At 32.3% G+C, this 14,586-nt stretch overlaps 2 protein-coding genes across 4 annotated transcripts in view; one reads left to right on the forward strand and one right to left on the reverse strand.

Moving 5' to 3' along the window:
* On the reverse strand, positions 1–6,607 carry LOC125065454 (palmitoyltransferase ZDHHC6-like; the record flags this gene model as incomplete). The annotated part of the gene is made up of 8 exons (XM_047673035.1): positions 6,254–6,607; positions 5,726–5,907; positions 3,536–3,620; positions 3,228–3,355; positions 2,666–2,836; positions 1,088–1,294; positions 826–1,013; positions 1–121 (listed from the first exon to the last, which is right to left on the reverse strand). Coding segments are annotated over exons 1-8 (1,134 nt in total), but the record flags the coding sequence as incomplete, so codon positions are not given.
* A 437-nt stretch (positions 6,608–7,044) lies between these two features.
* Positions 7,045–14,586, forward strand: part of LOC125065108 (moesin/ezrin/radixin homolog 1) — a 33,496-nt gene continuing 25,954 nt past the window's right edge. Inside the window, exons 1-3 of one of the 3 annotated variants that reach the window (XM_047672539.1) lie at positions 7,045–7,165; positions 7,492–7,525; positions 8,356–8,406. In XM_047672539.1, the coding sequence (XP_047528495.1) occupies positions 7,514–7,525; positions 8,356–8,406 (63 nt within the window). In that variant the 5' untranslated portion in view covers positions 7,045–7,165; positions 7,492–7,513. Of the gene's footprint in view, positions 7,166–7,491; positions 7,526–8,355; positions 8,407–13,053; positions 13,224–14,586 lie in introns of those variants that run through there. The other 2 variants (XM_047672541.1, XM_047672540.1) reach the window with 2 other exon arrangements.

Raw genomic sequence — 14,586 nt, forward strand, 5'->3', positions numbered from 1 at the left:
CGGGGGCGTGGCCGCGGTGGGCGTGGCCGCGGTGGGCGTGGCCGCGGCGCGCGGGAACCAGCCCCGCGCGCCCCGCACGCCTTCACCTGCCTCCGTCAATTTCTCGCCGAAGAGCCAGTGCCTGTAAAAATGGTTACAGATAGTCACCATCACACGGTAGGATCCGGACAGATTCAAGGGTGAGTCCGTGTAATCATGGGCACAGGGGCGAAACGATTCAATCAGCCAGCGCGTTAGCCAGCGTTATACCCTGTTCAAGTTGGCTTGATCTTTTTGACAGACAGGTTAGAGATGGAAAACAGAAAGTAACTGTGACGAGATGGTGTGGGTGTATTATTTGTGAAATTCTTTATTGCGAACGGCACGGAATTAAGCGACGGTGGGTCAATATTCATAGTGAGTACCTATTTAATATTACAGGGTTATTTTTGGACCTCCCGCCAAATTTAAATAGGTGGTTCAGATCATGAAAGTAAACGACTTTGCCACAGAAACACGGATCTAAAAGTGAAAAAGACAATTCATGATGTAATAATGATTTTTGTAATCGATATTTGTAACAGTAACTGCCTGTTGTCGTATGATCCGTCCGACCGATGTAACATTGTGCAAGCGTCTGTTATTTTCAGTGTTTTACTTTGAAGCATCGAAGTCTAAAAATTTTTAGATAACGCTCAAATCTTATGGGACTTTTGTGTTATAAGTATTTTTTTAATATTTTTAAAACCATTAAATCGAGATAATAATACGTCCGCCATTGCAAAGTTATGCCCAAAAGAGCAGCCAACTCGCACAGGGTGTGACGTGTAGACGTAGCGGCGGTACCGTCGCTGGCGCGTGGCGCGCAGCGGCTGCCCGCGGCGCAGCGGCAGGCGCGGCTCGTCGGTGCAGGGCGGCGCCAGCGCGGCGCGCGGGAAGGCCACGAGCGGCAGCCAGCGGCCCGAGTAGGCGCGGCTCGCCGTGTACAGGCGCGCGCGCGACCGCTTGTCCGCCTTCTGCGCGCGCTGCTCCACCTGCGCGCCGCCGGCCATGTTATTCGCGGAATTCTATTCACGAGGCCGCCCGGTGGGTTGCTCTAAGCGCGTACCGTGAGGTCGTATTCCCCGCAGCCGTCGAGCACGGGCCACCGTATCCCGTCGTACTGCGACCCGTGGAACAGCAGGTACACGTTCTTCTTCCACCCCAAATCGTAGGGAAACACGAAGGGAGGCAGACCCTGCTCTTCTCGTCTGCAGGCCGCCTTGTCTATGATCCAATCTTCTATTGTGGTCCGATTCCGAACTATGCCCCGTACCTGGTGATTAGAATATGTTAAAGATGGAGTACAAATGTTGGTTTTAATATAATGTGCAATTTCACCCAAAATATGCAAAATATAATAATAGTGTAGTGAATCAGGTAGGCGACGCGACAATGACTTTCGCTAGCGATATTTGTGAATTTAATTTAAATAAAAAAGATTATAAGGATTTTGAATATATAATTTCCATACTAAACAGAATTGAGGAATAAATAATATATATAAAAAAAACTTTGCCAGATCATATACACTCAACACTTAGAGATGGTGATGAGAAGCTATTCTACCATCCTTGGAGAACCTTAAAATTGTATTAATTTCGAATCATAAAAAATATGGATATAAAATAAAAATATTTTTTTAAGCGGATGTCAATCTAGACACGCGGTAGCGTGTCAGCCAAGTTCTAGTTATATTATACTATTTCCATTTCTTTATTTCCTCGATTACAGCTCCTGTGAAAACTTGAACGAGCGTCTTTTTTACATTAGGTATGCATTATTTTATAAAAATATGCGTTACACAGGTACAAGGTTATACAAGAGTCGGAGAAACTGATAAGGATGGAGCTATATCGATAAACGTAACACGATAACAGACCCGATATTTTTTTTACAAAATGTAAGAAACTCAACTACTGGATACTTTTGTACAAATTTACTAACTAATATTATATTTAATTACAAGATTTTACACGTATTAATTCTTGATTGATAATGCAAACATCTTTAAAATTTTCGAAGGTTTTTTTAAATTTGCCGTTTCATAGATTCAAGTCAATTGTAAAAAATACATTGGTAAAGAAGGCATATTATTATTTGATATAAGAGTATATTATTGATGATAAAAAAGCGTGGAGTTAATGCTTATTGACTTCCAGGCAGGAGACATAACATACATATATAATTGTATTTAACTAACATGACTGTATTTTTAGATATTGAAAAAGAGTAACTACTGAGTCTCTTGCCGGTTCTTCTCGGTAGAATCTAAATTCCGAACCGGTGGTAGCTTTACTTTAAATATGTTGTTAAATGACGTTATTCAAAAGTGCTTGTAAAAGCCTACTTGAATTAAGTATATTTTGATTTTGTAAAATAAGTAAGTATAGGTAGGTGGGTAGGTATTCGACAGTGAAACGAAGTAATTATTACGACAATATTATCATAATTATAAATATATATATATATATATTTGCATGTTTTTGTTGTATTTGTCGTTGTTCAAAATATAATGAATATATGCGATCGATATCATTACTTATTTGATCACAACACTACAACTATCAAATTAGAACTGTCATCGAGAAAATAAAGAAATAGAAATAGTCTCTTTTTTCGATCGTTGTATTTTTTTTAAAAATACCTGCAAATATAAAAGAGTCCCGACAGCCAAGACGACACCTATAGCCATTCCAGTAGCCAGCAGAGTGAGCAGCAACGTGGTCAGAGTGAGGTATATCATCGGCTCCTGGCCCGTACCGTGGTGGATGTACCACAGGCGGTTGATTGCGTGGTACAGGCATATGGACAGCACCTTTAAAATAGACGTTAAATAACTTAAACCACAGTAAAAGTTACTGGAATACGACGACTTTTCTAGAATAGCATTCTCTGTAACGTGCTTACGGTAGCCATTTTGTTGTGTTTTTTTTGTCTCTTATATAAACATGTTATTACTTTCGTTTATGGCGGTAGACTAGCAAATGGGTCTTTTGATGGTGACCGACTATGACACTTTTGCAGAAAAATATTAGCTAGACTCTTTTGTATAGGATCTGTGACCCTAAAATGGCTAGTATAATCGTTTTTACTGTCATTAATGCCAAAAGTATGGGCAAAGTTTCGCTCAATTATTTGAATGAAACTTGTTTAAAGTATTTCATAAAAGTATGTCAATTTATACAACGCGTGTAAAAAGGACTTACGATAGAAGCATGAAAACAGCCCAGTACAGCTGATATTAGGAACAATGTAAAGTAGCTGTGGTTTGCGTGACCAACACAACAGTTAATCCACGGGCAGTGGTGATCCATTTTCTTTATGCAGTAGCCACCTGGAACCATTTTTTTAACAGATTTTAATGTTAGTAGTTATTGATATACTAAACATAATAATATTTAAATAAAATTCAATAATTAATGTCTAATACAAGAAGTCTAGGAAATATTTACGTAATATAAATCATAACTTTAAGTTAACCAAATAGAATATATTGTGGTTAAAATAAATTTACATTTCCTGCAGTGGTGTGATCTCGGCGCTTTATATCCCTTGCAAACTGTACAATATTGCAGATAATCCGTGTCAGCCTCATTTTCCTGTAACAAGGACGCATATACATTTATTTACAGTTAACAATTATGCAAAAAAAAATAATTATATACTTATTATGTTTTTAAAAAGTCCAAATTAAAGTTGAGAGAATAAAATTATCTCGAAAGAATGGGCATGTTTTTTACTGACATTGTTCTTGGTGGTAAAGTCACACGTCGAAATAAAACTGAACCATGGCAGCAGGAGTGTTTAAACTGTATGGAATAAGCTTCAAGCCCTCTGCTTATGTTGTGGAGAGACTTTAAGGGACGTTACTGACTCTTTAAGGTATTCACTGAACTTAAGCGTTTTGATCTTTTTTATGAAAATCACTACCTATTTCTATGATTCATTTCTCAAAGAAGACAAGCTATCGGCGCGGGACATATTTTAGTATACAAGTATGTGCACAAACACAACGTTACTCTAATAACTGTACCCATGGCACGGCAAATCAGGGTAAAGTCAAATACAGAAACATTTAGGCTTTACGTGCGTCCGATACATTTACTCTCCGTACTCCGTACTCCGTACTTACAAATTTCAGCTGCTTTAGCGGCAGTGAAATTCTCAAGATATTCTCGACTGAAATATCTAAAATCTTTCTTTATTGGATCAACCTGGCGTTTAAAACCAAGACCTTGGGTGTCAACAACCGTATAAGCTAGCCGACACACCAAATCTATTACTATTTTAAGATTTTAACTATACTTAAAGTTTTACTCTCATGATCTTAAGTTTTTTAAACTTTAACCGTAATAGTTCCAAGATTCAAAGAGATGTGTATTTCCATTTGCTACCATTTAACTAGGAGTTCGAGATGACCGAGTTTCTATGAACGCGTGCATATTTGCGTTCAAGGAAAGCAACACTGAATTTCCATGTGTTTAATTTGTATTTATGTATTATCTCGTGCTCGGCAGTGAAGGAACGAAACCTGGATATTTTTGAAAGATAAATTGCACAACATGGTTCACCGACCCGCACTGCAGCAGCGTGGTGGAATTATATTGACCGGCACCCTCAAATCAGTTGTTGTTTAAATGTTGAAATAGAGTAACTACGGAGTTTCTTGCCCGTTCTTCTCGGTAGAATTTGCGTTCCGAACCGGGGGTAGCTTCACTTATACTCATATCAAATGACGATTCAAAAATGCTAATAAAAGCCTATTTGAATAAGTATATTTTGATTTTGTTGGACCCAAATGTGCCACACATTTAGGGAAGTATATGCCATGTATATACAAAGCGGATTTGATAGGTACTAACTATTTAAAAAATGCCATATATATGTGTATAGTATATTATATGTAGTAATGAACTTCAGTTTAATATTCATTTATACAGCACAAAATCAAAATATTAGAAATAACTAGATTCTACCGAGGAGAACCATTAAGAAACTTTAGTAGTTACTGTTTTGCACCGTTATAATTATGTATGTCAGTAAAATAAAATATATTTTTTTATAAATCCTGCCTAGAAATCAATAAGTCCACACTTTTTTATATTTAGTTGTCTTGTATTGAGTAGTAGTATTGAGTAGTAGTGTGATCTTTAAATTAAATATATAAATGTGCTGCATCTTCTGGCATAGGTTTTAAATATTAGTAGTAGCTTTTTCAATTAGACAACACAAAAATGAATTCTCCTCATTTATTAATATAGTCTATTTCAGCATAGCATTTACACTACAGGTCAAAAGTTTGAGAACACCTTAACTGAAGTAGGAATATGAATTTAAGCTTTATTTTAATATTTTAAGTTAATTTCTTGTTGAAACAATACATGTGTATGGTAATAACATCAAAATACTACTGAGTTTCTTGCCAGTTCTTCTCGATAGAATCTGAATTTGTGCTAACTTAACATTAAATACAATTTTATGAAAGATGTTTCTAAGGTGACTAAAAAGTATATTTTGATTTTAATTTTGAAATAAACAAAAGAACAACATTTTAGACATTTTTAATGGTTAGCTATTGAGTAGTGTATTTTTTAATATTTAGGCAATAATAGTTTTTAAAAGTGGTCTCAAATTTTTAGTGTTTAGTGTGTTAATAATGTTTATGCTTAATGTATGTATTTTGATTAATATAGCATACACTTACTGGTTTCCATCCCAAGGGCACAAAGCCTGGACCTTCGAGTAAGGCCTGTAGGAAGTAGTATAGAGTAGAAGCAGCTAAACCTAGGAACATAGCCGCATGTAAGGCAGCACCGAGACTTTCGTGAGGTGGCCACCACATCCCCATCAAATGTACCATTGACCATGTTATCAATTTGATTATACCTAAAAAGTATTACCTTTTTTAATTTATTTTCAAAAATAATGTTATCAGATCTAATATGGTGATTTTTTAATATATGATTAATATTATAATATACTATAGATTTAATATTATATTTAATACTATAACCGAAATGATGAACGGCATTTATCATATTTAATGCAAAGCATGTTTAATAAAAGGTTCTCAACATACTTAGTAAATTAATAAAATAATAAGGAAAATTCCTGTATGTCAACAAATATGAAAATAATGTGTTCTGTTTGGGTAATACATACATATATTAAACACATTTTTATTATAAGTTATGATGATGATTTTAAAATTCACTGAGAAGACTTTCCTTACCTAAAACTGCAATTGGACCCCAATGGCATAAGCGTCTTATTGGAGACGACATTATATGGAGATGTATTCATCAATGTATACCTATTTAAATAATAAATATGTACGGTTCTTAGCTTCATACATCATTAAACATAATAAAATTTACTTAGCACCTATAAATTCATTATTTATGATATTGAAACTTAACGTCATTTCATTAATTTAAAAATAATACATTTTTCGTATAACATACTTATTACATATGAAATTCGAAAAGTAAATTGTCCTAAAATGAGGAATATATTTATTAATTTTTACAACACCCGCTTCACAAAACTCCCATTTTTCGATAATCACCCAATGGCCAATATTGCTCGGACTGTCAGCTGTCACTGTCAACTTTCAAATGACATTTACTACTTGTTGCTATTAGCAGTATTTCACATAAGTAATATTGCATGGCAGCACTAAAACTAGTGAAAGATAAATGGTAAATCATATAACTTATACAAATTTAAACAATTAAATTACTTTATGCATTAAACATAATTACATACTACATATTACGATCATAACGAGACCCTTATTTTAACTTGTAGAATAAAATACAAAGACGAATGACTTTTTAAAAATCATCATTTTCTTATTTTTGGCAAACAACTATTAAGTTTTACATATTAAATACATTAAAAAATATATATAAAAATATATACTAACTTCAATGATCCTAAAAAAATCTACTATTCCTTTATTAACCGTTTTATTCTCATGGTAGATTTTACAATATAATATATGGTAACACAATATACCACGTCACGAAGTCACTTGTCACATCACATCGCGATATTTTTGTGGCTCTTTTGGGTGTGTGCTTTCTTCATGTGTGTTGTGCTACTTATGTGGATTATTAGGTGATACTCTTCTTTTTACTGGGTAAGTTTTGTCTGCTGTGACAAATTATATTTGTTATTGTCACAATTTTGAAGTTTTAACATGACGAACCATTCTTATTTGCGATACATCTAATAAACCCCCGCCGGTGAATACATATTTACAGTCGCCGCCCGTATACATCTATTTTATGAGAAAACATTAAGAATAGGCTGTAAAGTAAATAAAGATTTTATGCGCACATAACAGTGAATTCACATACATTTTTCTGAGTAAATGTCACGCGGCCTACGATACATGTCAACCGCTTTCCTAGAGTTGGAATTTTTGTACTCGAATGTTTTATATATGGTCGTTTCTCGTTTCAGATTGTTATCCTAAACCGCAAACATGCCGAAATCGGTAAGTTAGACTTAATTTATCTAATACGAACTTACATACGTTAGTTATATTGTATTTTCTAACATCTCAGAATGAATTCGGTCTCTGCGTGTTTTTACTGATTTCACCATTGCAATGTGATCAGACAGCATATTAAATCACTGAACGAATGTTAGTAAGCTCTTACTTACATGAATGGGAGTAAATTGTATGAATGGTTTATTTGATTATGTTGTGGTTGTATATGGCTGATCCAGTAAAAAGTAAAAGTGTTTGTTTAGCAACCATTGATAACAATATAATAACATCTGAGTTTAGTGATGATTATAATTTTAAAAATAATAATTAATTACTTAATTTTATTATTCATATATTTCAGCTAAAAATTGAAAAAAATACTTATAACCAAGTCTCTGATATCATTATAATATAAATATTGATAATTGTTTTGTAAATTTATACAAAACTTTCACAAATTAAACTTTAACATAAAAAAATATTTGTCTTCTTCAAAATATTCATATAGTTTAATTTAGCAAGGTGACACTAAGGTTAGCAAGTGTTGATAAGAGAACTAAAATACATTATATTTTAAAAACAAAAATTCTATTAGTAAATATACTATTGCAATCAGTTAAAAAAATGTATTCTTAGTTTCAATAATGTAGTCATTAATGTTATAAGATTTTTTTTTTAGTTAAAAAAACAGAACACAGCCCCTTATTTAACATTTTATTAAACAATTCAAATAAAAAAGAAAAAATCTTTTATATGACAATTATTTAAGTAAATGCTACATGGTACACAAAATTTATATGATTTTTTATTGAAATAATCTATTTGTTTTACAGATACTTGAATATGTTACTAAATTAATAGTTCCCGGTGGGAATGATGTGTTGGTTAGTCACTGTTTGGTGATTGAAGTTTTGTTTTGTTTTATAAATATAGTTTAGCTGACGGATTTTAGTTTTCAATTGTTTTGTATGCTAACATTTGCTAATTTTTTTTATTTTATGATGTTTTATTTTATAATAATAATCACAAGTTAATAAAAAATAAACATGAAACCACTTCAGCATGTTAAGTCATATTTAACTTATTCAGTTTATATGATCATGTACATTACATCTCAGTTTACTTTAAAATGTGCTCATTCTAAAGCGGTAAAGAGTTGCTTCTGAAGTAATTCACGAGCAGTTGGTTTTATGAGATTGTCAAACTTTTATGTTGACAAAAAAAAATTTTAACAATCCAAATACTTTTATTAATATTACATGATCTACTCAATATTGAGTCTTTTTATTTGCTTTATGTTTCCGATGAGTTATTTGGTTATTGGCATAATAATATAGGCCTTAAAAATACACCAGTATGATAAATATTTTGGCTAATGTCTAGTGGATGTGAGGTGTTCAAGTAGATAGTTCACTGGGCAGGTTTATGTTAATTTATTTTTATATTTAGTGACATTTGTTTATGTCAAACTAGTACAGATTATTTCACTTATGTCCCATAGGATAGAAAATATGTCTAAGAGTTTAATTGATTTATTTATATTTAATAAGTCATACCTTAAAAATTATTTAAGAAGGTTTTGTTTTTATATTATTATGTATATATAATAACATAAAATATATACCATAGAAATAATAATCACACCAGTCAAACGAATTGCATGTATTTAATATTTTGTTTTTTATTTTATTCTTTGCCATATTTTGATTTTCTTTTTTATCATCATCGTCATTGTAAAAAATACAGTAAACAGATTAAAAAAATAGTATAATACTTTATATACGTTTAGAGTGATAATATTTTTAAACGATTATAATACGGCTCCGCGCATTTCGTGTTATGAAAAATAAGAGTTACACCATGTCTTGCGGGATTTAAAAAAGAATACTCACGTATGCATGATAACATTCAATAATAATTCCTATAATCGTTAGTTTAGGAATCATAATCCCATAAATTAAATACTTTTTATTTGCATGTCAAGCCTTGAGACTTATTTTATTTTCTTATCAATTCAAACAAAATTCGATATTGAATAGTTCTAAGAATAAATACTTTAAGCCTTTAACCTAACCCCGAAAAGAAGTAACTTATTATAGGAATAAAAAAAAAAGCAATTTTTTCTTGTTTGTTGTATAATAATAAAAATTATTGTGCTAAGGAACCCTTTATATCGAATAAAATATATATATATTTGAATTACCGTGAATAATATAACGGAAAAACAACATCAATTATATTAATTCACGTAACTTACATGTACAAATATATATAATTTTAAATACCTTTCTAAATAACTATGCAAATATATAAAATAACGTCTTCAGCAAACCATTATGTAAATAAACGATTTCGCCAAATATATATAGGGAAGATAGATTATATGAACAAGTAAAGATTCGTGCCGTTTTTGTGTTGTGTAATTTCAAGTATAGTATTTTCTTAGCTAAGCGTGTGTCGAGCTTGCCATAGGAAGGAAGCTAGAAAGTGGGACACGCGTTATCTAGTTAGTGGACACTGCACCTATTCACTCGCCGACACCATAAACACATACGTACTAGAAATATTATATGTATAGATTTATGTACATGGCATAAACATTTTTTTTATTTTATTTGTTTGGTTTTTTTTCGTGTGCACGCATGAAATGTTAGTTCGATTTGCGTGAATCTTTGATATTATTAAAGTTTATATCTTTTATGAGTTATATTACCGGTTGTGCAACATTGCTTAGACCGCTCGGGTCAGTACCACCCACTCGTCAAATATTCTACCTCCAAATAGTTACAGTTTGAATTGCTCTGTTTTGGTTTAAATAAGTTAGTAAGTATACTTAATGACGAAGGGCATAACATCAGATTAGCAACGCAATTGCTATTACCATATTTGCTTCCAAAAATAAAATAATCAAAAACAAACATTTTATTATTCCTACGTTGTCAGAGAAATATCACTTTCCAAACAATATAGCATTCGTGCTAAAACTAGTATAGTAATACTGTACGAGATATTTATAGATTTTATTAGAAAAGTCTATAAAACCGTCTTAAACGTAAAATAATTAAAAACTTAATTGGCGCGGTTTTGTATCACTTAATCTTTACCAATTCATTCAATCAAATAAAAAGTAATTTTAAACAAACAACGCGTATAAAATCTGCGTTCTAAAATTTACGATTTAGGCGGAGCAGTTATGAAAAATGTTTGTTTCAGTCAAAAAGACTAGATAGGCTTGCGGGGATCCCTTGGCTCGATACTATATCATACGTATTAATTTTTAATATCATTACATTTAAAAATATCCTATGAAATATGTATTACTATTTAAAAGAATTCGTCATGAAGATACGTTATCTGCTCAACATTAAAATACCTTCTGTTTCTGGGAACGAAGAAGGTATATCGCTCGTATGGATTTATTTATAAAAGGATAATAGTAACAATGGATACAAATGTAACAGAATATTATCCTAAGCAATAGTTTCCCGTACAAATGCTGAGGTTCATGTAGTTAACATTATTTGATCGGATTATAGCCCTCATTTTTTCGATTGACATGTTCAATTGAGCCATCTCGGCGTACATCAAAATATAGAAATCAATATTTCTAAACTTTTCGTATTATCTGTAAAGTTATCGTCTTGTTTAACTACTAACATACACTAATACAACTAATACAGATGTTCCGGAATACATCTTACATACCATACTACATGACATAGCCTTCTGGCTTAGTGTCAAATATAATATATAATGAAACTAATCAATGACAATGAGATTTAGACAGAGATTTTACTAGTTTTTACGAATTGTCGGAAATTGTCTTCACCGATCATAATCTATAACACAATCGATACAATAGGTTTGTGTACGATCAAACGTATAGTTTTTGACAGGAAAATAAAGGGACTTTATTCCATAAAGTGGATTTTTTCTGAAAACATTATGTCTCTGGCAGATTACGACATGGACAGATGATCTTTAAAAACTAGGCTGTGCAGGAGATATTATAGACACACAAGTTCAGGAGTGTGTGTGCCAACATAGATGCATTCTTTATTCCTCTACACACTTTATAGAACTATAATGAAAAAGATCACGTTTCAATATCGTTCGAAAACGTGTAAAGTACGCCGCGTAAACTTGGCATAGTTACACGAACAATCTTGAAATCGGGTGTTCTTATGTCAATTCGAGCACATTGTGTTTAGGAGCTAAGGCTGTTGACTCATCTTTTAAATGCGTCACTCGAACAATTATCTAACACGCGGTGTATCAGACGCACTTCCTGCGAGGATCCGAGCTGTTAACAACAGGACATTGAAAAAACCGTGAACCCAATGTAGATTTTAGTATATAAAAGGTTTAATGTAATAATTTTTATACACATTAAGATTATTTTTTTTGTTCTAGGGACATAAAATCTTAAATTTCATAGTTACTTATAATATTTAAGTATGAACGGCGGTGATCATGCCGCCTACCATTTGATGACTGTTTTGCTGCATCTTAACTACAAAACAAACAAAATATGGCAAAAATTCAAGCCATAAGCTATACTTTAAATTTATCTTTGAAATGAAATTTTAGCGATACGTATGTTTTATAGATTAGAGATATTACGTTCAGTCAATAAATACAGTAACAATTCTATAGGATTGTTTGTTACAAAACTAAAATTATTTTAAGCACACGAAACATTATCGTTTCTGTTTAAAGAGACTACATTTAGTCATATTTATTACATAAAGATATTTCTGGGTTGCATTTAGCACTAATGCGTCCATTACTGCATTTGTACGTCATTTGCATCATCCTGTCAAATAATGGATATAAATACATGCAGAAATATATATTATGTATCAGTTTTTTAGTCGTAATAATAAGAGCTATTATTAGTGAGACTCATGCTAAGCGTTTTCTGAATGAGTTGCAAAAAGTTATATGATCGAAATACTTCAAGCCTTCTCGGTGCTATTTCCTCTTATCTAATTTACCTATACTCGAAAGAAAAATAAATATTTTCATTCACTCAATAACCCAGGAATGCTATGCATTTAATGTAAGATGTATTACCTATATAGGTATCTATAAAGTTCTCTTACTCACATGGTAATGGCAAAACATAACGCTATTTAGTCATCGATTGGATCACGATTCAATTTAGAAATAAAATAAAAAATATCAAAAAAAACGTGACACTGTAGGCGATCAACCGTACAGATTTTAACAGTACATGTTTGCGAATTAAAATCTAGCTCTTGGATACATTGAAAACTAACAAACTGATAGAATACTTACCGACTATGGCACGTTCGATGTAGGCTACACAATAATTATATACATTCTATTACATAGTACGAATACTTGTCGCCACTATACCTGTGTTTGCGAATTTGAAATATCCTATTATAGTCCTTATTATAAGTAACGTAAAGGCTGAGGTAGTGTACATTATAAAAAGTGTGATTTGGTATCAGGTGAGCGCGTCAGCCTTCGTCCTCGGGGCGCAGCGCAGACGCATCCCCGCAGGCGACCGTTCAGTTCAAACTCTACCGCCGCGTCCGGCAGACGCGGTTTTAGCGTCGTATTACCTTAAATCACCCCAGTAATAATCCTGTGTGTATGTGTGTGTATGTGACCGTGACTTTTGCACCAGTGTTACATCAAATTCAGCAAAATGGTTGCCGGCGGCAAACAGGTACTTGTTACATAACGTTCAAAGGACAATCAAATGGAAATATCATAAAGCATTTTAAGTGCATAGTTATGAAACATTTATATATACATATCTAAATTGTGTGTGCATTTATGTTCTCTTCTTAGAAATAGTTTGAATTTTTATTGCAATAATTTCACCACGAATTCACTATTGTTGGCTTGGCGCTATAATTCGAGTCCGTCCGCCATTGTAAAGTCTTTATAAAGTAAATTAGCGTGCACAATTCGTTCTTGAAATTCTTACCTAGCAACAGTATTAAATATATTTTTCACATCGAATATATTAGTTATAGACTCAATTCACAAGTCGAGGTGATGTCATCACGACGTCAGCCGAACATGAAAGATGGGACGGTTAAGATTTTATTATTTATTTTGCCGCAAACGGTTTTAACCGTCTTTTTCTCCCTGTCCTTGTCTTTACCACTCGATAAAGAGGGATAGAGGAGGTTTCCTGTTTCGCTAATGCGCCTTCGCTTTCGATTTCGTTCATGGAAAATAATTTAAGAGCTTGAACAGAAAACGAACAACGATTAAATCATAATAACCATAGGGGCCTTAATTATACGGTAACAATAGAGTTTTATTTCGTTATCGATGTTACCAGTAATTTAAGAGACCTGAATTTGACGGATAATAAGCATTAATCATTACAAACCGAAACTAATCGAATATAAAACAATGCGTTTAAACTGATCACGCACTAACTAGTAATTTTGATAACAAATAAAGATTGAGAATATTAACAATAATGACATGTCTCTTAGATTTTCCTTTTAAATAATTCATTGATTCTCAAATAAAAGATACTTAAATATTCTTATTGAATATTCAAGGATCTTCCTCATACAAGAGAATGATGTATAAATTGACAAAAACTTGAGCAAAAACATACTTATAACATGTTTCCGCTCAATTGTATCTTATTTAATCTCATTACGGCCTGTAAAGCTTTGACTATTATCCATTGTTTGGATTTTATTTAAAATGTGATTTGTCTCATACGACAAAAATATGCAATATACGTTTCCGTATTTTTTGTGTCCTTCATGATTATTTATATAATAATTAAAAAAAAGATGGTACTACATCACAATCATGCCCAATTATAAGATGATTACATGTTACAAAATAAGTCGATATTTTTAAAGTGTTCTCAACATGGTTTTATAAGACAAAAGTTAACAACGATATGATATAGATATGATCCATTATAAAATTTAAATAGCTTGGAGAGTAATTATCTGATTTAATACCGAATATCTAGTATGATCAAATGTTTATGTAAATATTCTTATGATTACCTTTTCTGATTTGACATGACCATTCTTGTATAATATCTT

This window comes from Vanessa atalanta, chromosome 7 (assembly GCF_905147765.1).
Source record: "Vanessa atalanta chromosome 7, ilVanAtal1.2, whole genome shotgun sequence".
Taxonomy (NCBI): Eukaryota; Metazoa; Arthropoda; class Insecta; order Lepidoptera; family Nymphalidae; genus Vanessa; species Vanessa atalanta.